The sequence below is a fragment of the Anoplopoma fimbria genome, chromosome 11 (assembly GCF_027596085.1).
Source record: "Anoplopoma fimbria isolate UVic2021 breed Golden Eagle Sablefish chromosome 11, Afim_UVic_2022, whole genome shotgun sequence".
In the NCBI taxonomy this organism is placed as follows: Eukaryota; Metazoa; Chordata; class Actinopteri; order Perciformes; family Anoplopomatidae; genus Anoplopoma; species Anoplopoma fimbria.
Genome location: NC_072459.1, coordinates 653,519 through 680,217, shown reverse-complemented (window position 1 = coordinate 680,217; position 26,699 = coordinate 653,519). Strand labels below are relative to the sequence as shown.

At 41.9% G+C, this 26,699-nt stretch overlaps 4 protein-coding genes across 5 annotated transcripts; 2 read left to right on the top strand and 2 right to left on the bottom strand.

Annotated features, from left to right (window-relative positions):
* Window positions 1-3,851: 3,851 nt before the first annotated feature.
* LOC129098025 (keratin, type I cytoskeletal 13-like) lies at window positions 3,852-6,859 on the top strand. The gene is made up of 6 exons (XM_054606971.1): window positions 3,852-4,516; window positions 5,062-5,144; window positions 5,248-5,566; window positions 5,657-5,782; window positions 5,869-6,164; window positions 6,705-6,859. The coding sequence occupies exons 1-6, from the start codon at window positions 4,043-4,045 to the stop codon at window positions 6,796-6,798; spliced, it is 1,392 nt and encodes a 463-aa protein (XP_054462946.1). The 5' UTR covers window positions 3,852-4,042; the 3' UTR covers window positions 6,799-6,859.
* Window positions 6,860-11,133: 4,274 nt separating this feature from the next.
* On the top strand, window positions 11,134-14,988 carry LOC129098047 (keratin, type I cytoskeletal 13-like). The gene is made up of 7 exons (XM_054606994.1): window positions 11,134-11,538; window positions 12,075-12,157; window positions 12,335-12,491; window positions 12,904-13,065; window positions 13,666-13,791; window positions 13,893-14,113; window positions 14,894-14,988. Exons 1-7 carry the CDS (start codon window positions 11,134-11,136, stop codon window positions 14,979-14,981), a joined length of 1,242 nt encoding a protein of 413 aa, XP_054462969.1. The 3' UTR covers window positions 14,982-14,988.
* Window positions 14,989-16,393: 1,405 nt separating this feature from the next.
* LOC129098033 (keratin, type I cytoskeletal 50 kDa-like) lies at window positions 16,394-19,617 on the bottom strand. The gene is made up of 7 exons (XM_054606978.1): window positions 19,191-19,617; window positions 18,262-18,331; window positions 17,952-18,108; window positions 17,715-17,876; window positions 17,469-17,594; window positions 17,086-17,300; window positions 16,394-16,506 (listed from the first exon to the last, which is right to left on the bottom strand). The coding sequence occupies exons 1-7, from the start codon at window positions 19,615-19,617 to the stop codon at window positions 16,407-16,409; spliced, it is 1,257 nt and encodes a 418-aa protein (XP_054462953.1). The 3' UTR covers window positions 16,394-16,406.
* Window positions 19,618-22,909: 3,292 nt separating this feature from the next.
* On the bottom strand, window positions 22,910-25,829 carry LOC129098031 (keratin, type I cytoskeletal 50 kDa-like). 2 transcript variants are annotated; one of them, XM_054606977.1, is made up of 7 exons: window positions 25,401-25,829; window positions 24,461-24,543; window positions 24,151-24,307; window positions 23,914-24,075; window positions 23,668-23,793; window positions 23,285-23,499; window positions 22,910-23,022 (listed from the first exon to the last, which is right to left on the bottom strand). In XM_054606977.1, exons 1-7 carry the CDS (start codon window positions 25,812-25,814, stop codon window positions 22,923-22,925), a joined length of 1,257 nt encoding a protein of 418 aa, XP_054462952.1. In that variant the 5' UTR covers window positions 25,815-25,829; the 3' UTR covers window positions 22,910-22,922. The 2 variants fall into 2 exon arrangements, with proteins under 2 accessions (XP_054462952.1, XP_054462951.1); XM_054606976.1 differs by having other exon boundaries at window positions 22,910-23,033; window positions 23,287-23,499; window positions 25,401-25,814.
* Between the last annotated feature and the right edge of the window lie 870 nt (window positions 25,830-26,699).

Genomic DNA, 26,699 nt, shown 5'->3' with positions numbered 1-26,699 from the left:
CAGTCCGCCTCTATGTTGATGACACTGACATTTCTTCCTATAAACACTGGGTGTGTGGTCCTGTTTCTAGTGTGAGTGGTCTGCTGTGTGCGTTATTACCATTCAAATACTCATAGTTTTTAAAATAAGTAATGATATGAAAATCCTCCAGAGTGCACCAGACTTAACTCTCTCTGTCACCCTGCATCGTATTGTAATAAAGTAAATTAAGTGTTTTTATTTGTCATTTACAACCGAGCTGTCACAGTTGAAACATGTCCTGTAAGTTTGTTTTTGAAGCTGAATTTTTTCCTCCTTTCAAAGCTGAACAACATAAGTTTACACGCCTCTTGAACAAACATACTGGCATTTGCCTAAATCCCGGTTCAATAAAGAGGGTGTTGTACATTCCTGTCAGTTTTCCCTGCAGCCTGAGAGCTTTTGCTGCTCATGATGGGAACAAGCCTGCAGCAGAATACCACACGGTCACACCCACTCTGCACATAAACACATTCAACTCATTAAACTAAAAGTTTGAGATCGCTCCAGGATGCGTTTCTGTGCACACAGATAATCTAGTGATGTTGTAATCACTGTTATTTAAAACACATTAAGACTCTGTTACTGATGATTCAATAGAAGTCAAACTACTAGATTAAAACACAATGTATCAATCCAGTTAGAAAATGTGTTTTAGTAAAGGTTTGTGGGCATAAATATTTTCATGGGAAGAAGTTAATTACAGCTCCCAAGGTGCATTGCTGCATAACTGATTAGTTTATCTGCAGCTAAAATCAGTTCACACTTAATTGAGCTGTACAGTTTGATTGAAACTAGCAACTCTGGCGCTACATTTTCTAAACAGCTGCAAAATTAAAGTGAGATGTTCCGGAACATTGTTGAAAAATAGAATGGAGAAAAGCAGTGGCCTGCTCCATTAGCCCTATTAGCTCCAGTAGCTCCATAAGCTCCATGACCTCCAGCAACTCTGTGAGCTCTGTTATCTCAATTAGCTTTATTAACTCCATTAGCTCCATTAGCTCAGGTAGCGACATGACCTTCAGTGGCTCAGTTAGCTCTGTTGGCTCTGTTAGCCTCACTAGCTCCATTAGAATTAAATGTTCATACAGGATGTACAGGGTTCAACAAAGATAGATATTTGTTGATGGATCAGACAACTTTACCTTTACTTTGACTATCCGAACATTAAAAGCCCCTTAAAACATGTTTTCTAAATCAACATGATTTAGAGACGGGATCCTACAGAAACACGTTTTCAGGCAACAGTTTGGTTATCTTTTGTTTTATGGTTTTACTTCTTGCTTTTCTCACTGGTTTGAAGATGCTGGATGGATCGGTCAGAAACAATGAATGTATTGCAATGAAATGAAATCATATTTTGGGTAAATGCCACTGCAGTAAACATGATTAATTTAGCTATTAAATAGAGAGCTGCAGGTATGAAGTGTTTCTGTAGTCTAACAGGTATTCAGAATCACCAGTTCCCTCCACAAACAGCCAATCAGATTCTCCCATTGTTTTTGGGATTATTGCATAAAATAACAATAGTCCTGTTGTTTAGTCACATGACTTCACATCTCCTCCGCTAAGCTAAAGGAGGACCAGTGTTCTAGTGAGGACGTTTACATTACATTACATTACAGTCATTTAGCAGACGCTTTTATCCAAAGCGACTTACAGGAAGTGTATTCAACATAGGTATTCAAGAGAACTACTAGTCACCAGAAGTCATCAGTGCATCTCCTTTCTTAAACAAGCATCTTAAAGCATAAACCAGAGCAAAAGTATAGTGCAGAGGCAAATTACTACGAAAACAATAATTGGAACAAACTAATACGAATACAATAAGTGCTACAAACTACTACGAATAGGATAAGTGCAGTAAACGAATACGAATTCAATAAGTGCAGCGAACTGATACGAATACAATAAGTGCTACGAGGAAGGCTCAGGGTAGTACTTCTTTATCAGGTAGTACTTCTTTATCAGGTAGTACTTCTTTATCAGGTAGTACTTCTTTATCAGGTAGTACTTCTTTATCAGTAGTACTTCTTTATCAGGTAGTACTTCTTTATCAGGTAGTACTTCTTTATCAGGTAGTACTTCTTTATCAGGTAGTACTTCTTTATCAGGTAGTACTTCTTTATCAGGTAGTACTTCTTTATCAGGTAGTACTTCTTTATCAGGTAGTACTTCTTGAAGAGGTGAGGTTAAAGATGGGCAGTGACTCTGCTGTCCTGAGGTCAGTGGGGAGTTCATTCCTCCACTGAGGGGCCAGGACAGGAAGAAGCTGTGACCGGGTGGATCGGCTGCAGGGACCTCTGAGCGACGGGGCAACCAGTCGCCCCGAGGCAGCAGAGAGGAGTGGTGGGGGGGTGTAGGGCTTCATGGCCTGGAGATAGGAAGGAGCTGTTCCTCTCACTGCCCTGTAGGCACCAGAGTCTGTAGCTGGATGCTCCTACAGGGAGCCAGTGTAGAGAACGGAGAAGTGAAGTTGTGTGGGAGAACTTGGGTCATTGAACACCAGACGTGCTGCAGCTTTCTGGACGAGCTCCAGAGGTCTGATGGCCGACGCCGGGGCTCCGGCAAGTAGTGAGTTGCAGTAGTCCAGGCGGGAGATGACCAGAGCCTGTAGAGCACCTGCACCGTCTCCTCAGGGAGGAAGGGGCGAATCCTCCTGATGTTGTAGAGGAGGAGTCTGCAGGAGCCTGTGACCGATGCAATGTTTGCTGAGAACGACAGTTGGTCGTCCAGGGTCACACCCAGATTCCTCACAGTCCGAGTTGGCGTCACCACGGCATCATCAATGGTGATGGACAGGTCTCGGTGCGGGCAACCCTTCCCCGGGAGGAACAGTAGCTCGGTTTTGTCCAGGTTGAGCTTCAGGTGGTGTGTCGCATGACTTCACGTCTCCTCCACTAAGCTAAAGGAGGACCAGTGTTCTAGTGAGGACGTTTAGTCACATGACTCCTCCGCTAAGCTAAAGGAGGACCAGTGTTCTAGTGAGGACGTTTAGTCACATGACTCCTCCGCTAAGCTAAAGGAGGACTAGTGTTGTAGTGAGGACGTTTAGTCACATGACTCCTCCGCTAAGCTAAAGGAGGACTAGTGTTGTAGTGAGGACGTTTAGTCACATGACTTCACGTCTCCACCGCTAAGCTAAGACGTTTATCAGGCTAATGTACACACCTTTTTAAGATTCACCCGAGGGGTGTTTACTGACCTATTTTTATATCAGAGAACTTAACGCTTGGGTTTAAAAACAGACCTAATTTCACATGTTTACAACATCAGCTGAGGATCAAAATGTCTTTCATCTTTATGAAACCTTTTAACTATCATATTCTGCAGTTTATAACAAAATAAATAATGTACAGACTGGCAGTTTATCATCTAAGGTAACCAGAAATCTCTGTCTTCTTGGCAAAGATTGTTCACAGAAATGATTTTTGCATCTACAATGAATCAGATAATGATTTAGTTTGTTTTTGGTTCTTTAAAACACTTAACGGCAACTTGAAGTGCAATAATCTCTGATAAACTCTGTGGTTTTCATTAATCCTCAATGCGAGGAGAACATCAGCAGCACTTGAACTGAATCTCTGGTGACTCCATGTGGGTTTGTTTTATTGATCTTAGTCTTTGTCCGCCCTGTTTACTTAAGACCTGAACAAACAAGTGGTTTAGTCTTTAACCCGGAGTGACTCCTGCTTCTCTGCACATTCACCTGCTGCCAAGAGTTTGTCTGTGTCAGAACTTGCCCTGCTGCTCTGATTGTTTCTGACGATGCCTCTGCATGTAGCAGATGATCAGTGGACTCAGACACACCCATAAACCTTTTCAGCTCAGGTAAAGAACAGGTGTCTCCTCCCAGACTTGCACAAGCTCGTCCACATCCTCCTCCTCCTCCTCCTCCTCCTCCTCATCCTCGTCCTCCTCCCGAACTCATCTTACAGTATAAAGAAGAGGAGCCGCTCTCCTTGCTCTTCACTCTCTTCTCTCTGGCTGAAGCAGATAGTGAGCTTCCTCATCACCACTCAACATGTTTACCAATTACAGCTCCTCCAGGAGCTCCATGTCGGGCGGAAGTCGAGGCTACAGCGGTGGCTCCATGCACGGTGGAGCTGGAGGCTCCTCTGTTAAGATCTCAAGTTCCTCCTTGTACTCCGCCGGCGGCAGCCGCAGTGGAGGTGGTGGAGGTGGCTTCAGCTACGGTGGCGGCGCAGGTGGTGCTGGGTTTGGTTTCGGTGCTGGCGGTGGCGGAGGTTTCGGTGCTGGCGGAGGTTTCGGTGGCGGTGGCGGTGGCGGTGGCGGTGCAGACATCTCTGCCAATGAGAAGGCCACCATGCAGAACCTGAACGATCGTCTGGCCACCTACCTGGAGAAGGTCCGCAGCCTGGAGACGGCCAACGGAGAGCTGGAGCTGAAGATCAGACAGTTCCTGGAGAGCAAGTCGTCGCCCTCCTCCAGAGACTACAGCGGCTTCTACGCCACCATCGCAGAGCTGCACGGAAAGGTAAGCCCACCTGGGAGCCATGTGAACCCCCAAACAGGAAGCGCTGGTTGTTCACGCTGCTGTAGATTTGATCATGCAGTGAGAAGTTAAACATGAACACTGTAGTTTGTGTTAAAACTCTCATTTTAATCTGATTCAGAAACCAAAACCAGCTTTGAAAGCAGCAGCTCTTTACTGTTCAGTGATATAGTTAAAGTAGTACTAGTAGTACACAGACGTACAACAACACAGGGTGTGACATCATGCGAATACCAACGAGGAGGTGATTTACAGTAACGAGACACTAATAAATGACAGCTGACATTTTCTCTCATTGTGTAGAGCGAGAGAAGATAAGAGAGGTTTCAGGTGTGTTTGTTTGACAGTCGGCTGCAAATCTGCTTCAACCTTTTCTATTAAAAAATTCAAAAGCCACAAACTAAAACGGGAGAAATCTGCCTTTTAGATGAGCTGGCTTCCTGTCTTTGCATTCATTTATTCTCCCTCTATTTAGATGGAGAACTTTAAAAGATAACAGCATTTATCTCCTCTTTTTTATCTCCCAGATTCAGGATGCCACTAAATTTAACGGTGGCATCTACCTCTCCATCGACAACGCCAAGCTGGCCGCCGACGACTTCAGGCTCAAGTCAGTGAATGAATTCGTTAAATCTAAAGTTTTAAGTTTCACACGTTTTCCATTTGACTTTTGTAAGAACAGCTTTGAAACAAACGCTTTGTCGTGTGAGCAGGTACGAGAGCGAGCTGGCCATGCGTCAGTCGGTGGAGGCCGACATCGCCGGTCTGAGGAGAGTCCTGGACGAGCTGACTATGAGCCGGTCCGACCTGGAGATGCAGATCGAAGGCCTGAAGGAGGAGCTGATCTTCCTCAAGAAGAACCACGAGGAGGAGCTGCTGTCGATGCGGACTCAGATGAGCGGCCAAGTGAACGTGGAGGTGGATGCCGCTCCAGCAGTGGACCTCAGCAAGATCATAGACGAAGTCAGGGAGCAGTATGAAGCATCCGCCGCCAAGAGCCGTAAAGAGCTGGAGGTCTGGTTCCAGTCCAAGGTAAGACGTGATCCGCCACATTAAACATCTCGGCAACTATTATGGGATGGATGGCGATGAAATGCTTGTTGCTTTGTGTCCTCTACGCAGTCAGAAGCACTGAACCAAGAAGTCGCTGCCAGCACTGAGGTCATCAATACATCCAAATCAGAGCTAACGGAGCTGAAGCGGACTCTGCAGGGCCTGGAGATCGAGCTGCAGTCTCAGCTCAGCATGGTAAGCGTCTATCTGCAGCGTCTTCTCTTTCAGAAACTAACGACTTGATCAGAAACTAACCGAGCCGCTCTCCCCTGCTCCCGCAGAAATCGTCGCTGGAGGGAACTCTGGCAGAGACCCAGAACCGGTACTCCATGCAGCTGTCGGGGTACCAGATGCAGGTGACCAGCATGGAGGAGCAGCTGACCCAGCTGAGGGCCGACCTGGAGAGACAGGGACAGGAGTACCAGATGCTGCTGGACATCAAGACCAGACTGGAGATGGAGATCGCCGAGTACAGGAGGCTGCTGGACGGAGAGGGCGGTGGTAGCGGCGGTGGCTTTGGAAGCGGTGGCGGTATAATCATTAGCAGTGGAAGCGGTGGCAGCAACTCAAGCAGCAGGTGAGACAATCACAGGGTCGTTTACATGATAACGTCTGACAACAAGCTCAGAAATGCAAAAGATGGTCAGAAATGTTTGTTACTATGACAAATATTTAGGATCCTGTTCACACATAACTGTAACACTGCGTCTGGGTCGACATGATGATATCAAACAAAAATCCAAATCTTCTGGGGTGAAACATTTAATTCATGATATTCCACTATTCATCAGCTGAAAAGCTGTTTTGTATTAACTTCTAAGGTTCTTTTGCAACAACTTTTCACAAATTTCATAAAACTGGTCGATTCAAATTGTGAATAAACAGAACGGTCATGTTTGTCGTTTATCATTGACAGTTTTTCCTCGGTCTTTGTAGAACATCTCTTTTGCTATATCTAGTGCAACAACAGTCTTTTTTCTTTTGATACAGCTTCAAATCTTTTCAGTAAATTTATCAAAATAATCTTTTCAAGGATGATTATTTCTTAATATCATAACCAGAATTATTAGCGTTATCATGAATGAAAGCCTGACTGCTGTTTGCGTCTCTCCTGCAGCACGACCACCAGATCCACCAAAACCAAAGTCATCACGGTCACCGAGGAGGTCGTGGACGGGAAGGTGGTGAGCTCGTCCACGCAGGAACTGTAGAACCGGTGAGCTCCAGCAGGAGGCGCTGTCACCTAAACAAACGTTCTAATAAAAGTCTGCCGACGAGCCTCAAAATAAAACCTCATCTCTTGTGTCTTCTGTTCAAATCAAGTGTCTCACACTGCAGTTCCTCTAATGGCCACCAGGGCCTGCTGCTCTACCAAGGTTTAATTACATTTTAATAAAAACTACAGACATGCTTCCAGAATAATAAAGTCAAAAAATTTGTCCTGGTGGATATTTTGAAAATTATTCTTTCATGAAGAGAGTGCTGTGTTTATTTAGGAGGAAGTGAGTAAAGATTTCTAAAATAGTCCTTCACAATAAAAGTCCTCAACAGAACAGGAACAATAAACAGAACCAAACAGAGAAAGCAGCTTTATATCAGAACTTTGTCTGACTCATTTGACGATCTCACTTTGCAAACTATAGAAGTATTTTAAAAATGCAGATGTTAAAATGTTTGCATCTTAGCCTTTAAATGTAAACGTCACTATTTAGAAAACCGAGTAGTTTTGTGTTTGAAAGACAAAAGCATTGTTTTGATTAACCACCCAGAATCCCCAAAAGTGTGTGTAAAATGTTACTAAGACAGAATATAATAACTTTCTAATACTTTTCAACATAAATTCAAATTAAATAGTAGTAATAAATAAATGCTTATTCTGAAAGTAGTGGCAGCAACACATTTATAAAAAGAAGTTAGCTGGTTGGAAACTTTTCCACAGTGTCGTGAATTGTCTTTGGCTCACAATCACAATCAACATCAACTACTAATGAGACAGAATGTATTAATATAATCATATAATAGAGTCCAATAGGCCTTTTAGAAAAAAGCAAATTCTGCAAACAAAATACAAACATGCAAATTTAGTGAGAGGTGAGAAGACGGTGCTGTTCTATAGACAAAAAGTTTCATAATTTAACTGAGCTGGGACAGATGATTTCCTGTTACCAGGAGACAACCTCCGGTTCTTTAAAGTGAAGTCAAGTCTTCATGCCTTAAAGCTGCATTCTCTCTAGTGTCCACCAGGGGGCGACTCCTCTGGTTGTATAGAAGTCTATGAGAAAATGACTCTACTTCTCTCTTGATTTATTCCCTCAGTAAACATTGTAAACATGAGTTTATGGTCTCAATCTCTAGTTTCAAGTCTTCTTCAATACAGCATGATGTTCATTTAGTAAATGATGCTCCATTTAGAGTCAAACAGACCATAAAGCAGGGGATGCTTTAGGGCGGGGCTACACACTGATTGACAGGTCCACACCAGAGACGTATACGGCGTCTCCACGTCACTCCTCCTCAGTCCATATATGGTCACTTCCTGTTCACTGGTTGCAAAAATAAACAAGATGGCGACGCTGAAATCACTGAACTCGAGGCTTCAAAACTTCAACAAACCAACGAGAGAAGTCACGATGATAACGTCCCCTTCTTAAATACAGTCCTTGTTTAAAACACTGCAGAGCTCCGCATGTCATGTGACGAGGAACAACCAATCACATAAACATCTATCTACAGTCAATATATGTGGAGGGGAAGTTAGTCATTTTAGTGCAGGACTCTCCAGAGGTTTTGTTGCTTCACCCTTTCTGTTGAAAGAATGGACTAAAGCTAAGCTAAAGATACTGTGAGTCAACATATATCAGGAGTCCAACCAGAAACAGTATTGTTGGTGTTACTGTCTGTAAAGGAACATGTGCTGCCATCCAGACGAAAGCCAACGTGTTCCTGACGTTTGATGAATGTTTAGCAGAAACCAAACTGAGAATGAGTTCATATTTAGAAAAAAACAAACAATCAAGTTAAGTGACAATCAGGAGAATTAAGAGCAAACACAAATCAGCCAGGATTATTAAACGCTCAACACAAACCTTTACTAAGTTCAGAAAGGTTAGTGAACATTGCGTTATTTACAGAGATTTGTAGGTGGAGGAGGTGAAGGAGAGCAGGCTGCTGTGAGTTAACAAGGCCTGAAGACATATACATATATATATATATATATATATATATATATGTATATATATATATATATATATACGTACATATATATATATATAATCTATAATGATACTTCATCAGTTATTAGTTCATTAATAATCTGAATCTGCAAAGTACAATAGTAATCTCTGAGATGAGGTACAGTATAAAGTACTATATATACACCTCTGAGATGAGGTACAGTATAAAGTACTATATATACATCTGATACGTAGTACATTGAAGGTAGAAAGTAGCAGAAAATGGAAATACACAAGTAAAGTACTAGTACCCTCAAATTGTACATTAGTACAGTACTTCCGTAAATGTACTTTCGACCACTGCCTCACAACAGAAGAATAAAAGCAATGCTGGTTCCTTCTTGTGGCGTAACCATGACAACTGGTCCCCATAACGACAGAAGTAAACACATAGAAGACGGCCGTCCAATAAAACTCCTCCGTCTACAACCTGCAGCCAGTCGGAGTTAATCTTCTACTTTAAAGCAGAAACATTAAAGGGAGCCAGGTAACCTTGGCAACGCCCATTATATATATATATTCTCAGCTTTTCAGACCTGACTCTGTCTTCGTGTTCTTGAGGTTTATTTATTCTTGGCAAACAATAGAACAAACTAATGCTTTACATTTATAAACCCAAATAAACTAAACAAACAACTAGAACTAAAAAGATACTACATATATCCAGTCTAAGTATGTAGAATATTAAAATACTCAAAACAATGATTTAATAGTACAACTAACTCATCTACAGTTAGCTGTCTTTACAAAGATGATCATAGAGAGTCGATTAGAATTAAAGCCTCCTCAGTCTAAGTTAAAGCTCCTCCAGAGGTTTGTAGATAATATCCAGACTTTAAGGTTCAAATGTTTCTTAAATAAACTAAACAGATTCTTAGTAGCTGTCTTGGAACTTATTAAATTAAAATATAGATAATCATGTGAACAAAATGTTGGAGCTTAAGGTCGCAAATATTTCACAAAATCACACGGATAAACTCTTTTTTTTCTTTTGTGATCAATCCCTTAAAGTAGATTTTAACAATGTTTATATCAGAAATAAGATATAAAACACTTCTAGAGTTACAGTCTGGTGGAATCCGGCCTTTTATTATTAATGACAATATGTTCTTCCTGCTTGTGTTCTCTTTATTCTATTAATGTCTTCAGGGTCCATTAGATCTGTTAGATTGTTCACCTTATGGCTCTGGGTCTGTTTTGAGCTCTCCTAATATGGACTAAAGTATGTCGGTGTAGAGTTTACAATACAAACCTCTTTATCTCTTTATCTCTTTGGTTCATCGGTCCCGGTCCTGTTCCAGCATGAAAACGCCCTGAAGGGACTCCAAGCACCTCTGGAGGTACGCATAACTCAAAGATATGTGTTTGTTAAAGGTAGAAAATGTGTAGAAAAGTAGAATCTGTGGATCTGTCTCAAAGTAGAGATCGTGCTGCAAAGTCACATGATGCATGTGGCAGATTATTTTCATTAAATAACGTGTTTAAAGATGATATGTTTCCTCCAAATTCCCTTGAAAGCAAATCTTTGTTGAATGTTTTTTGTTTCCTCCTTTGATCTGCAGAAATACAAACATGACCACAACCCTTAGATCCACCATGTTGGATTAAAAAAGGCCACAAAAGTGACTTCTTGGATAAAACATATTAAAGTGTCCTCTAGCTCTCCATAATACAACCCACCTAACAGCACCTCTGCAGCTCACTGATAAACACCCAAAGATCTGTACACTTCTTCCTCCACTCATAATTGTTGAACGTCCACATACTTTGTATGTTTGTTCTGCACAGGTTTCATACATAAAAAAACCCAACATGCTCTGGTTTTGTCAAAGCAAACAGAGCCTGAATGAAGAGTTGGAACAAAGGACTTCATTGTTGTCTTGCACAATAAAAGAGGCAGAGGGGTCTGTGTGAGGAGCTGCAGGGCCCAACATGACAACTCAGCACAGAAAATACAGGCACGTCTGAACATGCAGAGAGACATCCAGGAGGGACAGACGAGAGACGAGGGTCCTCAGAGCAGAAACATGTGAAGCAGATTAGATAAAAGGAGATTCCATCAGTTTAACAGAGAACAGATGCACCTGAACAAACAGGATGATTGAGTCACTTTAGTCACAGTGAAGCTCTACATGTGATCATTGTGCAACACACATATACTTAAAATTCCTCCTGTGATTGGTTGCTCTTTTTTTTTGTTGCTGAGGGGCCAGACCCCTCAACCCCTCCCTCACTTTCAGGAAGCATAAAAGCAGCTGAGTCCAAACTGATTCATTCTCTCTTCTCCTTTCAGAGCAAGCAGACTCCTCAGCCATGTCCTACGCTCGCTCCGTCACCTTTTCCGGTGGAAACCGTCTCGGCTCCATGAGGGCCCCCAGCGTGTACGGTGGCGCCGGAGGCACTGGAGTCCGCATTTCCAGCATGAGCGCTGTGAGAAGCTTCTCCTCTGCTGGTGCAGGGTTTTCCGCCGCTGGTGCCGGAGCTGGTGGCGGTGGTGGCTTCAACCTGTCTGACGCCGTCGACATCTCCGACAACAAGAAGATGGCCATGCAGAACCTCAACGACCGCCTGGCCTCCTACCTGGAAAAGGTGCGCAATCTGGAGAAGGCCAACGGAGAGCTGGAGATGAAGATCAGACAGTTCCTGGAGAACAAGACCAAACCTGAGGGCCACGACTGTGTTGCATTCAAGGCCTCCATCAGTGACCTGCAGGACAAGGTGAGTCCAGGCTCTGGTTCTGTGTGCAGGTTTGTCTCTATGTTAAGGTTAGACTAGCAGAGGTACACAAGTATGACATCATGTGAACACAAAGCTTTTATGCATGGAAATAAATCTCCTTGAGCACAAAAGCTTCGTCCTCACTGCCATAAAAAGCCCTGCAGCCAAACTCAGGTGTGCAGGTTGGACAGACCTGTGGGCTGAATACAGGTGCAGCCACAGCCAAAACACCCTGAGGCCACCTGAAGAGGAAACAGCTCCAGCTTTTTTTTGCGTGATGACTTCTGCGTACAAGAACCTCTAAAATAATGAGGAAAATGTTTAACTTGTATTTAAATAATCTTATCTTATCTTATCTCTTGTAAGTCAGCTACCTCACAAACCAAAATAAAGCTTCCTTTATATTTCAATTTAAAGAAGGACAAACCTGCAGATTTTCCCGGTGAAACACTGGGTTTCAGCTCAGGTTTCATTAAAGACTCTGGCGATAAGATAAAACGTATCCAGGATAAATCTATACTTCCTCTTTGTTTCAGATCCTCTTTGCCACCCAATCAAACGGATCTCTCTACCTGGCCATTGATAACGCCAAGCTGGCAGCTGATGACTTCAAGGTCAAGTAAGTATATGAACAGCTGGAGCTCATATCTTTTTTTCTTTTGCAATGTAGTGTTAATATTTTTTAAATTTAATTATTGGTGACGTTTAGAAAACTAAAACTACTTTTCTAAAGTTGACGTTTTAGGTGAAAAAAGTGAAGCAGCTGATTTGATTGTTGCTGCTGGTTTGTGTGCAGGTTCGAGAACGAGCTGGCCATGCGTCAGTCGGTGGAGGCCGACATCTCCGGGCTGAGGAGGGTCCTGGACGAGCTGACTCTGGGAAGATCTGACCTGGAGATGCAGATCGAAGCGCTGAGGGATGAACTCATCCAGCTCAAGAAGAACCACGAGGAGGTGGGCCATTAAATGTCATTCATTAAAGTTCATTATCGTCGATACGTTTTTTAGAGCAGTTTTGTGATAGCAGAAAAGTAGGGGAAACTTCTCGTGACTTTGCAAAGAGAATAACTCTAAAAATCTAGAATCATCTAAAGTGATTTTTAAACAGAATCAAATATTTAACTCCTTATTATGAAAGTTTTCAGTCAAGTGTGGGTAGGTATTGATAGAATCAATTTATTCAGTATCTTGGATTAAAATTATTTTATTTGATCAGTCATTTAGTGCCAAAAATAGTTTGAAAAATAAAGAAAACAAGCAACTAAAACTTGAAATTTGGTCTTGATAAACACCTGCAAAAAAAAGTAATGTTTGATATCATCATCATCGACTAATTTGTCTTTCATCTGGATGATTCTTCCTGCAGGACCTGCATATTCTGAGGGGCCAGGTGGGAGGTCAGGTGAACGTGGAGGTGGACGCCGCTCCTCAGGAGGACTTGTCCATCGTCATGGCCGGAATCAGAGAACACTACGAGACCGTCGCCACCAAGAGCCGCAGAGACCTGGAGGTCTGGTTCCAGGCCAAGGTGAGCAATACAAACCCTCCTCACCAAATTGTGATTTATCTGTTATTGGACCAAACCCAAAACTTATTTAAGCCTCAATGGCTTCATAATGACAAGGTCATTTTCAAAATCATTACTAAGAGACACAGCTGAAGTTAAATTACCTTCCTCTACCTGGAGAAAATAGCCTGTTCATGTTTTTTTCCGGAGAAAAGTTGGATGTTACCACATTCCCTTCAGTGCATTTTAGGGTTTTCTAGCAGCTTCTAGTTGAAGCAAAGACAATGTGACACAAAGCAGTATAAAAAACAATATTTCTATAAATTGTATGACTTTAGTAAACTTATGTGATTTACCAGGACAAAGTTACGAGATAGAATGTCAAGATTTATTTTTTCCAACTCATAGTATTGACTTACTATATCAAACTGAAATTAATTTAGTTTAATAACTCACTCTTTAGTAGATTCAATAAGTACAGGGAGCTATAAGTCATGGCTGTGTGTGAATTAAAAGTGACAAACAGTAGAGTGTCATCTGCATACATGTTGATTTATGAACAGATTTACCTCAGACGGGATTTCTGACGTTTTTTTCTTCGTTTAATTGTTGTTTTTGCAGTCTGATGACCTCAATAAGGAAGTCGCCATGAGCACAGATACTCTTCAGTCATCACGCTCAGAGGTCACAGAGGTCAAACGATCGCTGCAAGGCCTAGAAATTGAGCTCCAAGCACAGCTCAGCATGGTTGGTTTCTACCGTCGATCTTGGTCTTTTTTATTGTGAATCAATGCAGTAGATTATTTCCTTATCTGTGATCCCCTCACTGTGTTTCTTCTCCACTTCAGAAAGCGTCTTTGGAAGGAACCCTCGCTGACTCCCAGAGCCGCTATGCCAACATGCTCGGAGGTTACCAGAGGCAGGTTTCTGCTCTGGAGGGCCAGCTGACCCAGCTGAGGGCCGACCTGGAGAGACAGGGACAGGAGTATGCAATGCTGCTGGACATCAAGACCAGACTAGAGATGGAGATCGCCGAGTACAGGAGGCTGCTGGACGGAGAGTTGTTCAGGTGAATGGACCAGCCCATACTGGGAAGATACTGGGAGATATATTAATTAAACATATCAGGATGATAAAGCAAAACAACATGTAAATTAATTCAGTAACTTTTTTTCTTCAGGGAAAGTTAATATTTATGCTTTTTTAGTAACTCAGTTTTTAGTAATATAATTTTGAAATAATTATCTTAGAAGCCCAATATGAGCAAAGGAGATGAATTGTTGGTGTGATAAAAATTAAAAAGTTCATTGCAAATCTTAATTTTAAAATACTACGTCAAAAATCGAGATGAAATAATCCAAATAATGAGATTTACCAAAACAAAATTATAAGAAAGAAAGTTAGAATTCTGTTTGAATAATTTTGGAACACATAAACTCCATAATGAAAATAACAAATAACAGTTTGTACATACCAAATAACAAAACATTATATATTTTAATATATAATGTTAATAAAAAACTAATTAAATAGAGTTTTTATAGTGTGAAGACCCCAGCGGTAGAGGGTTTGAAACTGGTACAAAACCAGTGAAACCAGTGAGAACAATAGACAGACAAACATACAGTCAAAGTGTCAAAGGTCAACAGTTTTTTTGTCATCTGTGGGCAGTTCAATTCAGAATCAGGCATCAGATAAAAATATAAGAATAAAAAATGTAAAAAGGAGAAATATTGAAATTATAATAAGTTTAAAGAGTGCAAAGTATCAGTATGGACACTGGTACAATATCAACAGTGAATGAAACAGTCTTCAAAGCTAACGGTACTGTCCGTGTGTCTTCCTGCAGCCCGCCGACCACCACGAAGAGTAAAGTGCTGATCATCACCAGAGAGGTCAGCGACGATGAAGAGGTCAACGCTGACTCTGAGAAGTGAAACAACAAACAACACGCTGCCAGCTGTTCTCAGAAATACACAAATAAAATACTTCTGATGAACTGAAACGTGTGTGTCTGTGTTTTCTGTGTATTAGTACCTGTACTCAACACTCCACTCAAATAGTTCAAATTAACAAACATTTCCTCTGTCACTATTGGGACCATGTTTTGGGATCTTGAGAGCAAAATTTGTGAACAGAAATAGATGTTTTCTGAATTTATAGATATTGAGATACAAGATGAAGAAGCTGTCGCACCAACATTTTACATTTATTCTCATGGGATCATTAATAAAAAGTTATAGCACACTTCCAAATTATTGAATGGATGTTTTCTGAAGGTTGATCCAAGACTGCAGGACGAGTTCATGCTGAAACATTTGCATAATAAGATTAAGTTTACAGCTACAATAACAATAGATGTACTTATGCAGACGACACCATATTTATCTTGCTCTGTCACCAAGCGACTACAGTCCCATAGATTCTCTCTGTAAGGGAATAAAAGATTGAATGTGCGGAACTTTCTTCATCTAAATGCAGACAGCACTATGTTTTTAATGCTTTAATAATAGCTTACCTATTATTTATTGTGAGTCCACAATGACTGAACCAGGATGTGTGGAAAAAACTCTGGATTCAGCTATTAGTGCATTAAATACCCTTTAGGATCAAATGATTGAAATTTTTGTAGATTCAAATTATTAATACAAAATAAAAGTAAATAATGATGTTTTGTTATTCAAGTATATAAAACTGAATTGATATTTAGGGAGAAACTCACACAATACCTAGCAGAATATAAAGTAATATTTGATTTATTTTTCATATTTATCAGCTACGAAGTTAAAGTGATGAATCTTGAAGTATTTCTACTATGTGGTTTTATTACTTCTATTTCAGTAAAACATCTGAATTCTTCCTCCATCAGTTGGTTTTGTCAATATGATTATATTATTGTATGGATCTATTTTTTTATATTTTGATGTTGTGCTTATATGTTTCATAATCTAATATCTGTGGTTTTAACAGTTTCACCATCAACAATTTTCATCTGAGGCTACAGTCTTTCTTCTGAGATTTTTTATTTTAAGTATTTTTAAACGTGTCAATATATCAGGAGAAAAAAGCAAAAATTCAAATGAAAATATTTTTTAAATGAAACAAATGATAAAATATTGACCAGATACAGAAAAAAATGTAACATTAAGTAAAATTTAACTTAATGTTTTTTTCTGCAGGAAAAAGGTCTAAAGTTAATATCTAGACCCTTATAGTAAGATATGATTGTCTTTATTGAAGATGAATCTGTCGGTGTGAAATAAAAACACATGAACCACAGAAACAAAGTCAGAATTCATTTTTTTATTGAACAACTTCAGACAGACTCAGTTTACAGCATTTGGTTCTGGTTTGATTCTGGTCTAACTGCTCTGGATCACGTTTCCAGATTCATCGATTTCCTGCACGATGGTCACCACCCTGCTGGTCTTGGTGGTGGTGGTGGTGGTGGTGCTGGTGGTGCTGCAGGACGGGAAATACATCATTTATTATTATTCATAATTATTTACTTATTTATTTTCTGTCTGATGAGACTCAAACTGATGGTTTTTATTGTTATAGTGACATTCAAAAAACTAGATAAAAATTATTTTACTCTGAAATATTTAATAATTTATGTTTTTGTGATCTGATTTGGAGTTTAACAAAATAAATGCATATTTTTCTTCCTTGTGTATGAATTATGATACAAAATCACAATATTCATTAGTCATTTTAGCCATGCTAGCAGCTATGGATGTTAATGACCACTTTGGTCTAGACTGAAACTTCTCAACTATTATGGGATGGATTGTGATTCATGTTCCTCTCAGGATGAACCGTAATAACTTTATTGATCCTCTGACTTTTTCATCATCAGGTCAACATGTTAATGTGTCCAACACTTTATGACCAAATGACCTGCAGAACTAAAGACATTCAATCAGCTGGACTGTGATGTTCACTGATGGTTAGCTAACGTTAGCATGCTAACAGGCTAAGCTAATCAGGTTTGTGATTTTACACAAACATGTATGAAAAGGGTCTTCTCCCTCCACTCACCTCTCTCCGTCCAGCAGCCTCCTGTACTCGGCGATCTCCAGCTCCAGTCTGGTCTTGATGTCCAGCAGGTCGGTGTACATGACCTTCTGGTTCTCCAGGTTGTTCCTCAGCTGGGCCAGCTGCTCCTCCAGAGCCTCCACCTGCCTCTGGTAACCCGCCAGCATGTTGGCGTAGCGGTTCCTGGTCTCAGCCAGAAGATCCTCGGCAGCTCCTTTCTGCTCAGAATAAAGAATAAAGTTCAAACTTCATGATCTAAAGTCATGCAAGCATTCTAACTTCTCTTCTTTCGTCTTCTCTATAATATAAATAAACATATATTCATTTTTATTACGATTGATGACTCGATGAAGTTGATGTATTTAGTGGATTCAGTGATTCGTCACCTTGCTGATCCAAGCCTGCAGTTTGATCTCCAGAGTCTGAAGAGTTCTTCTGACCTCTCCGATCTCAGTCTTGGACGTCTGCAGGGTCTCAGTTCTTGAAGCTACCTCTTTGTTCAGCTCGGCCGACTGTGAGGATCAACAATCAATGATGTTATTGATCAAATATCAGGATATCAGACAACAGCCTGATGTACATGTATCTCAAACACCAGATTAAGGACAGGAAACAGGACTTTGTGGTCTCACCTTGGCCTGGAACCAGACCTCCAGGTCTCTGCGGTTCTTGGTGGCGACGGTCTCGTAGTGTTCTCTGATTCCGGCCATGACGACGGACAAGTCCTCCTGAGGAGCGGCGTCCACCTCCACGTTCACCTGACCTCCCACCTGGGCCCGCATGGCCAGCAGGTCCTGCAGGAAGATGCCGGTTAAACTTCTGCCTTTTGATCTTTTTATTTATTTCATGAGCAGGTTCAGTGGTCTCACCTCCTCGTGGTTCCTCTTCAGCTGGAGCAGCTCTTCCCTCAGACCCTCCATCTGCATCTCCAGGTCAGATCGGCTCAGGGTCAGTTCTTGGAAGACCCTCTTCAGTCCGGCGATGTCGGCCTCCACCGACTGACGCATGGCCAGCTCGTTATCGAACCTAAATAAAAACACGAGGATGAGTTCCAGAAACTCACCTGAATGTGGACATGATTGTGAAGAACCTGCTCACAGACCGACAGATTTAATCAGACTATTTTATGTTTCCATCTACGGTTCCATGTTGAAGGAAACACACAAGTCTCACACTCACTTGAGTTTGAAGTCATCGGTGGCCAGCTGGGCGTTGTCGATTGCGAGGACGAGGGCGGCGTTTTTCCACGAGCAGCGTAGTTGATCTGAAAAGTTCAAAAAGTTACAGAAACGTACAACTTAAAACATACAAAACATACAAAAATCCTTAAAACTTAAAAGTAAAGGGAAAAAAAACATATAAATTCATCTAAAACTAAAACCTTTATATAAAAAAAGTCATGAAAGTAGTAAAACCAATAAAAACTGAAAACCTTAAAAGGCTTTCAAAAAAGTTATGAATCTTAAATAACCTAAAACCCAAAAACATTCTTAGGAATCCAACATTGTTTAACTTATTCTTACAAAAACTAAAAGTAAGGACCTTAAAATGCTGAATAATTAGTAATGTTAAAGATGTAAAATGTATTTAAATGTATTATTTGTACAGAAACAGTCAGCTTTGTTTCTCAGGTGACATCACAGTCAGGTGACATCACACCTGTTACCTGTCCACACCTGACACCCCCACCTCCAGCTGAGGCCGATATTCAAGTATTTTCACTTTTTAGCTGAGGACACTAGGATTTTGAATGCAGCACTTTAACTTGTGATGGAATATTTTTTATCATTTGTGCATTTGTAGTTTCACTGATCACCTCGGCCGTAACATGACATCTGTTTTTTTATCTAGACAGATAAAGATAATAATGTGATTTTCTCCGTACTGCTTGGAACCTTATTCTCTATTTATTCAAATTGTGAATTTATAGACAACAAACAATTTATAGACAATAAACAAAAATAGCTGAATCAGCCTTAAAAACTCAACATGTGTAGTATGAATGTAACTGTTGTATCCTCAAAGTAATGCCCTAGTACATCTGATTGATTGGTTGAACAAACCCTAGAAGCCTAAGTAGACTTTGTATAAGCTGCAGGTGTTCTGTCTTTCTGTCCTCACCTTGTCCTGCAGGTCTTTGATGGTGACCTTGAATGCGGTGCAGTCGTGGCCCTCAGGTCTGGTCTTGCTCTCCAGGAACTGTCTGATCTTCATCTCCAGCTCTCCGTTGGCCTTCTCCAGGCTGCGCACCTTGTTCAGGTAGGTGGCCAAGCGGTCGTTGAGGTTCTGCATGGTGGCCTTCTCGCTGACGGACACGTCGACGGCATCGGACAGGTTGAAGGCACCGCCGGCACCGGAGGAGGAGAAGGAGGCCTTGGAGACCCGGACTCCAGACCCTCCAGCTCCTCCGTACACGCTGCCGGCCCCCGAGCTGCCGAGCCGCCGGGAGGAGGAGGAGGACATGGAGGGGGCCATCATGGTGGAGCCTCTCATGGAGGAGGACATGTAGCTGCTGCGGTTGGAGAAGGAGGTCATGGCTGAGGGTCGGCTGGTCGTCGGCTCTGAGCAGAGAGTGAAGAGCTGTTCGGACGGTGGCTCCTTATATACCTCAAAATGAGGCTGGGGGGTGTGGTGCTGGTCAGGCAGGTAGGGTGGCCAAACATGCCAGGTGGGTTGCGGTGCAGCCCCGAGGCCAAAAGGGCAAACCGGTCACTCATGTCTGGTCGGTTTATAACTGACAGAGAAAAGTCTTTCACGTCTGGCTCCAGTGCACGAACAACGGTTTGTTTGGTATCTTACCAAAAGTTGTCTTTTCATATTCATGTCCAGCAACACAAGCGATCAGTGTTTAGGCGTCAAATCTACTTGGTTCATCAGCTCTATATCAATTCATATTCATTGCACAAATACAACTCCCCTTCATTTTAGTTGTGGTCTAGAAAAGGGAGAGAATATTTTTTTTTTAGGGTACTTGGCAGTACCCTAAACTAGAGAGGTTATGGCACAGGGGGGTTTGTGACACCCTATCCAGCATTCATGGTGTGGACTTTCTTTTGGACCCGTCGAGACGCCGTTATCAGCTGCCAACTATCGGCGGCCGTTAGCTAGTGGGGCACTCTCACATGAGCGTACCGACTTCCTCCCTACACAGACTTAACTCCTCTTCACTAAGTCACCTGTCCTGGTTCACGATTACCTGGATTCCATACGGATTGATCACCTAGCTACCAACAGTGTACTACAACAACTGACAGGAGCTGTGAGGCATTTGAGGCCCGACTGGATGTCTGGTCCTCAGGGCTCTTTGTTGACTGACAGGACCGTCCATAAGTTGGGGGGCGGCAGGAGCCCGACACAGAACCGGCCCGTCAGGTGAGGCTCCATTCCTGCTCTTCAATCCATCACGTGATCTGACAGCACTCAACACCAGATCACTGACAGGGAGTAATGAAACACTTTCTGCTGCTGTGAGTACTTATATTACTTAAAGAGAACAGTTTATGGTAAATATATATTTTTATTTTCCTCTTCAGCTGGAGGAAAGAGGTACATTAACACCTGAATTCCATATGTGTTCCACTCTTTAAAACATTGGGATCATTAACAATGGATGCATACAAAGACAAAATGCCTTCTTACATTACTTCATGTGCTTAGAATGTTACCCACAATAAAGTTGTCCTTAGGGCCTGGTAATTGTTAACATTATTTAAGAATGGTACACCTGATAATGAGAGTGAGTTGCATCCTGGCGATTCAAGGTCTAACCATATTGATTAAGGGTCTTGTGCCACCCATGAAAGTTTTTTAATTGTTTAGAACAAGAATAGTATTGAAAGTTTGATACTGCTAGACAACCATTTACCACTGGCAGTTGGAGTCTCTCTAATCTCATTTTTAGGACATCTACTTTTTCCAAAGAAACTTAGATCTTTAAAAAGACTACTTGGATTTTCTTTAGGTATCATTTGCACAAGAAACAAAATTCTAGGGAGTATATACATTTTAATAACAGCTATCTGTCACAGCCAGGAAATTGGAAATGGCAATCATCTAAGTAAATCCAAATTAACCTTTTTAAGGATAGGAGACAGATTCATCTTCACCAGATCTTCCAGTTGGTAGGAGATATGGATTCCCAGATATTTAAAGCCGCTGTGAGACAAATAAAAAGCCTCCCGCAGTGGATTTACCCACATTGACTTACAGCCAGAGAGACTACTAAATTCATTGATAGTTTCTAGCACAGCGGGAATTGATTGTTATGGGATGCAGAGAAATAGCAGTATATCATCTGCATAAAATGAAACAATATGCTCCATTTTTCCATTGTTAATACCATTAAAATGAGGTTCAATGGAAGTGCAAAACAAAAGCGTGACCAGTTGACAAATGTGACGAGTGCCACGCCCAAGAGTGAACCGGAGTGATGTGAATCCATAACCATTGCTTGTGGAGAGGTTTACAGAAATTTGTAATAATTAATAAATATGGCATTAATGTCCTGAGATGTAAACATTTTCCGTGTGAGTTTTTGAGACTTGAAACTTAATTATGAGTACTAGTTGCTTAAAAGTTCTGAAAGTGAATTACCCGGTTTGTTCCCATATTCATATAACCTTTGTGTTTGTTTGAAAAAAATAATACTTTCTCTGCTGTTGGGATATTAAAGTATTAAGAGCAGCCCTTACAACTGTCATTTTTTTGTAGTTTTCTTTAGTTGAATATTGTTTGTGCATCTGTTCAGAAATGACTAATTCTGCCTCCAAGTTTTTCTGTTCAGATATAATTTTATTCTTCTTTCTACTACAAAATGAAATTATTAACCCTCTATTATGCTTTGGTAGTTTCCCAGAGTGTAGAGGGATTTACAGAGCCATTTTCATTCATTTCCAAAAACATAAAAAGATCTTTCCTGAAGTAGCTGCAGAATTCTGGGTCCGATAAAACTGTTTTATTACATTGCCATCTAAAGGTGTGTACCGGGCTTTGTAAAGTTAAATTGAGAGTAATTGGGGCGTGGTCTAAAATGTGAATTGATCCAATCCTACAATTTAAAACTGAGGCTGCTGAAGCACGTGGAAAAAGGAAGTAGCCTAGAATAAGAGTTATGGGGATTTGAGTAGAGTGTTAAGTCTTTGCTGAGGGGTCAAATCCTCAAGCCTGGTAATAAAGTTTGGTGGTGAGATAGGTGGGACATATACATTCAAAATAACAATATTGTGTCCATATAGATAACCTTGGATCAAAACATAGCCCCCGTTTGGGGCGGACTGTACTGTCTCAATAAAAAAAAGGTATTTCCTAATGATCGCAACTCCTCTACTTCTGGTGGAATGAGATGCAGAATACACCTAACCTACCCAGTCTACTTTAAGGGTCTCCTGGAGTAAAGCAACATCTGCCCTCTCTTTTTTTAAGGAGGCTAAGTTTTTTCTTCTTTTTTGATTGGATGATTGAATGGAACATTGTGGACCTGTGGACTTTCAACGCTTCATATTTTGGCATTATTTATTATGATTATATTTAGTTGGGTAAATCATTTGCTGAGCTAATTTTAGTTGCATATTAATTATGTTTTCATGTAAAGGCATGGAGTTGACCTTTAGAAGCACATAGGGAAGGTGATGATGTAAACAACATAAAAACTTTCTGCAGGAAAATGGTCAAAAGTTAATATCTATTCCTTTATAGTAAGATATGATTGTCTTTATTGAAGATGAATATGTTGGTGTGAAATAAAAACACATGAACCACAGAAACAAAGTCAGAATTATTTTTTTATTGAACAACTTCAGACAGACTCAGTTTACAGCATTTGGTTCTGGTTTGATTCTGGTCTAACTGCTCTGGATCACGTTTCCAGATTCATCGATTTCCTGCACGATGGTCACCACCCTGCTGGTCTTGGTGGTGGTGGTGGTGGTGGTGCTGGTGGTGCTGCAGGACGGGAAATAGATCATTTATTATTATTCATAATTATTTACTTATTTATTTTCTGTCTGATGAGACTCAAACTGATGGTTTTTATTGTTATAGTGACATTCAAAAAAGTAGATAAAAATGATTTTACTCTGTGAAATACCGCTTGACTGTGATGTTCACTGATGGTTAGCTAACGTTAGCATGCTAACAGGCTAAGCTAATCAGGTTTGTGATTTTACACAAACATGTATGAAAAGGGTCTTCTCCCTCCACTCACCTCTCTCCGTCCAGCAGCCTCCTGTACTCGGCGATCTCCAGCTCCAGTCTGGTCTTGATGTCCAGCAGGTCGGTGTACATGACCTTCTGGTTCTCCAGGTTGTTCCTCAGCTGGGCCAGCTGCTCCTCCAGAGCCTCCACCTGCCTCTGGTAACCCGCCAGCATGTTGGCGTAGCGGTTCCTGGTCTCAGCCAGAAGATCCTCGGCAGCTCCTTTCTGCTCAGAATAAAGAATAAAGTTCAAACTTCATGATCTAAAGTCATGCAAGCATTCTAACTTCTCTTCTTTCGTCTTCTCTATAATATAAATAAACATATATTCATTTTTATTACGATTGATGACTCGATGAAGTTGATGTATTTAGTGGATTCAGTGATTCGTCACCTTGCTGATCCAAGCCTGCAGTTTGATCTCCAGAGTCTGAAGAGTTCTTCTGACCTCTCCGATCTCAGTCTTGGACGTCTGCAGGGTCTCAGTTCTTGAAGCTACCTCTTTGTTCAGCTCGGCCGACTGTGAGGATCAACAATCAATGATGTTATTGATCAAATATCAGGATATCAGACAACAGCCTGATGTACATGTATCTCAAACACCAGATTAAGGACAGGAAACAGGACTTTGTGGTCTCACCTTGGCCTGGAACCAGACCTCCAGGTCTCTGCGGTTCTTGGTGGCGACGGTCTCGTAGTGTTCTCTGATTCCGGCCATGACGACGGACAAGTCCTCCTGAGGAGCGGCGTCCACCTCCACGTTCACCTGACCTCCCACCTGGGCCCGCATGGCCAGCAGGTCCTGCAGGAAGATGCCGGTTAAACTTCTGCCTTTTGATCTTTTTATTTATTTCATGAGCAGGTTCAGTGGTCTCACCTCCTCGTGGTTCCTCTTCAGCTGGAGCAGCTCTTCCCTCAGACCCTCCATCTGCATCTCCAGGTCAGATCGGCTCAGGGTCAGTTCTTGGAAGACCCTCTTCAGTCCGGCGATGTCGGCCTCCACCGACTGACGCATGGCCAGCTCGTTATCGAACCTAAATAAAAACACGAGGATGAGTTCCAGAAACTTACCTGAATGTGGACATGATTGTGAAGAACCTGCTCACAGACCGACAGATTTAATCAGACTATTTTATGTTTCCATCTACGGTTCCATGTTGAAGGAAACACACAAGTCTCACACTCACTTGAGTTTGAAGTCATCGGTGGCCAGCTGGGCGTTGTCGATTGCGAGGACGAGGGCGGCGTTTCCACGAGCAGCGTAGTTGATCTGAAAAGTTCAAAAAGTTACAGAAACGTACAACTTAAAACATACAAAACATACAAAAATCCTTAAAACTTAAAAGTAAAGGGAAAAAAAACATATAAATTCATCTAAAACTAAAACCTTTATATAAAAAAAGTCATGAAAGTAGTAAAACCAATAAAAACTGAAAACCTTAAAAGGCTTTCAAAAAAGTTATGAATCTTAAATAACCTAAAACCCAAAAACATTCTTAGGAATCCAACATTGTTTAACTTATTCTTACAAAAACTAAAAGTAAGGACCTTAAAATGCTGAATAATTAGTAATGTTAAAGATGTAAAATGTATTTAAATGTATTATTTGTACAGAAACAGTCAGCTTTGTTTCTCAGGTGACATCACAGTCAGGTGACATCACACCTGTTACCTGTCCACACCTGACACCCCCACCTCCAGCTGAGGCCGATATTCAAGTATTTTCACTTTTTAGCTGAGGACACTAGGATTTTGAATGCAGCACTTTAACTTGTGATGGAATATTTTTTATCATTTGTGCATTTGTAGTTTCACTGATCACCTCGGCCGTAACATGACATCTGTTTTTTTATCTAGACAGATAAAGATAATAATGTGATTTTCTCCGTACTGCTTGGAACCTTATTCTCTATTTATTCAAATTGTGAATTTATAGACAACAAACAATTTATAGACAATAAACAAAAATAGCTGAATCAGCCTTAAAAACTCAACATGTGTAGTATGAATGTAACTGTTGTATCCTCAAAGTAATGCCCTAGTACATCTGATTGATTGGTTGAACAAACCCTAGAAGCCTAAGTAGACTTTGTATAAGCTGCAGGTGTTCTGTCTTTCTGTCCTCACCTTGTCCTGCAGGTCTTTGATGGTGACCTTGAATGCGGTGCAGTCGTGGCCCTCAGGTCTGGTCTTGCTCTCCAGGAACTGTCTGATCTTCATCTCCAGCTCTCCGTTGGCCTTCTCCAGGCTGCGCACCTTGTTCAGGTAGGTGGCCAAGCGGTCGTTGAGGTTCTGCATGGTGGCCTTCTCGCTGACGGACACGTCGACGGCATCGGACAGGTTGAAGGCACCGCCGGCACCGGAGGAGGAGAAGGAGGCCTTGGAGACCCGGACTCCAGACCCTCCAGCTCCTCCGTACACGCTGCCGGCCCCCGAGCTGCCGAGCCGCCGGGAGGAGGAGGAGGACATGGAGGGGGCCATCATGGTGGAGCCTCTCATGGAGGAGGACATGTAGCTGCTGCGGTTGGAGAAGGAGGTCATGGCTGAGGGTCGGCTGGTCGTCGGCTCTGAGCAGAGAGTGAAGAGCTGTTCGGACGGTGGCTCCTTATATACCTCAAAATGAGGCTGGGGGGGTGTGGTGCTGGTCAGGCAGGTAGGGTGGCCAAAGATGCCAGGTGGGTTGCGGTGCAGCCCCGAGGCCAAAAGGGCAAACCGGTCACTCATGTCTGGTCGGTTTATAACTGACAGAGAAAGTCTTTCACGTCTGGCTCCAGTGCACGAACAACGGTTTGTTTGGTATCTTACCAAAAGTTGTCTTTTCATATTCATGTCCAGCAACACAAGCGATCAGTGTTTAGGCGTCAAATCTACTTGGTTCATCAGCTCTATATCAATTCATATTCATTGCACAAATACAACTCCCCTTCATTTTAGTTGTGGTCTAGAAAAGGGAGAGAATTTTTACACTCCACTTGGCAGTACCCTAAACTAGAGAGGTTATGGCACAGGGGGGTTTGTGACACCCTATCCAGCATTCATGGTGTGGACTTTCTTTTGGACCCGTCGAGACGCCGTTATCAGCTGCCAACTATCGGCGGCCGTTAGCTAGTGGGGCACTCTCACATGAGCGTACCGACTTCCTCCCTACACAGACTTAACTCCTCTTCACTAAGTCACCTGTCCTGGTTCACGATTACCTGGATTCCATACGGATTGATCACCTAGCTACCAACAGTGTACTACAACAACCTGACAGGAGCTGTGAGGCATTTGAGGCCCGACTGGATGTCTGGTCCTCAGGGCTCTTTGTTGACTGACAGGACCGTCCATAAGTTGGGGGGCGGCAGGAGCCCGACACAGAACCGGCCCGTCAGGTGAGGCTCCATTCCTGCTCTTCAATCCATCACGTGATCTGACAGCACTCAA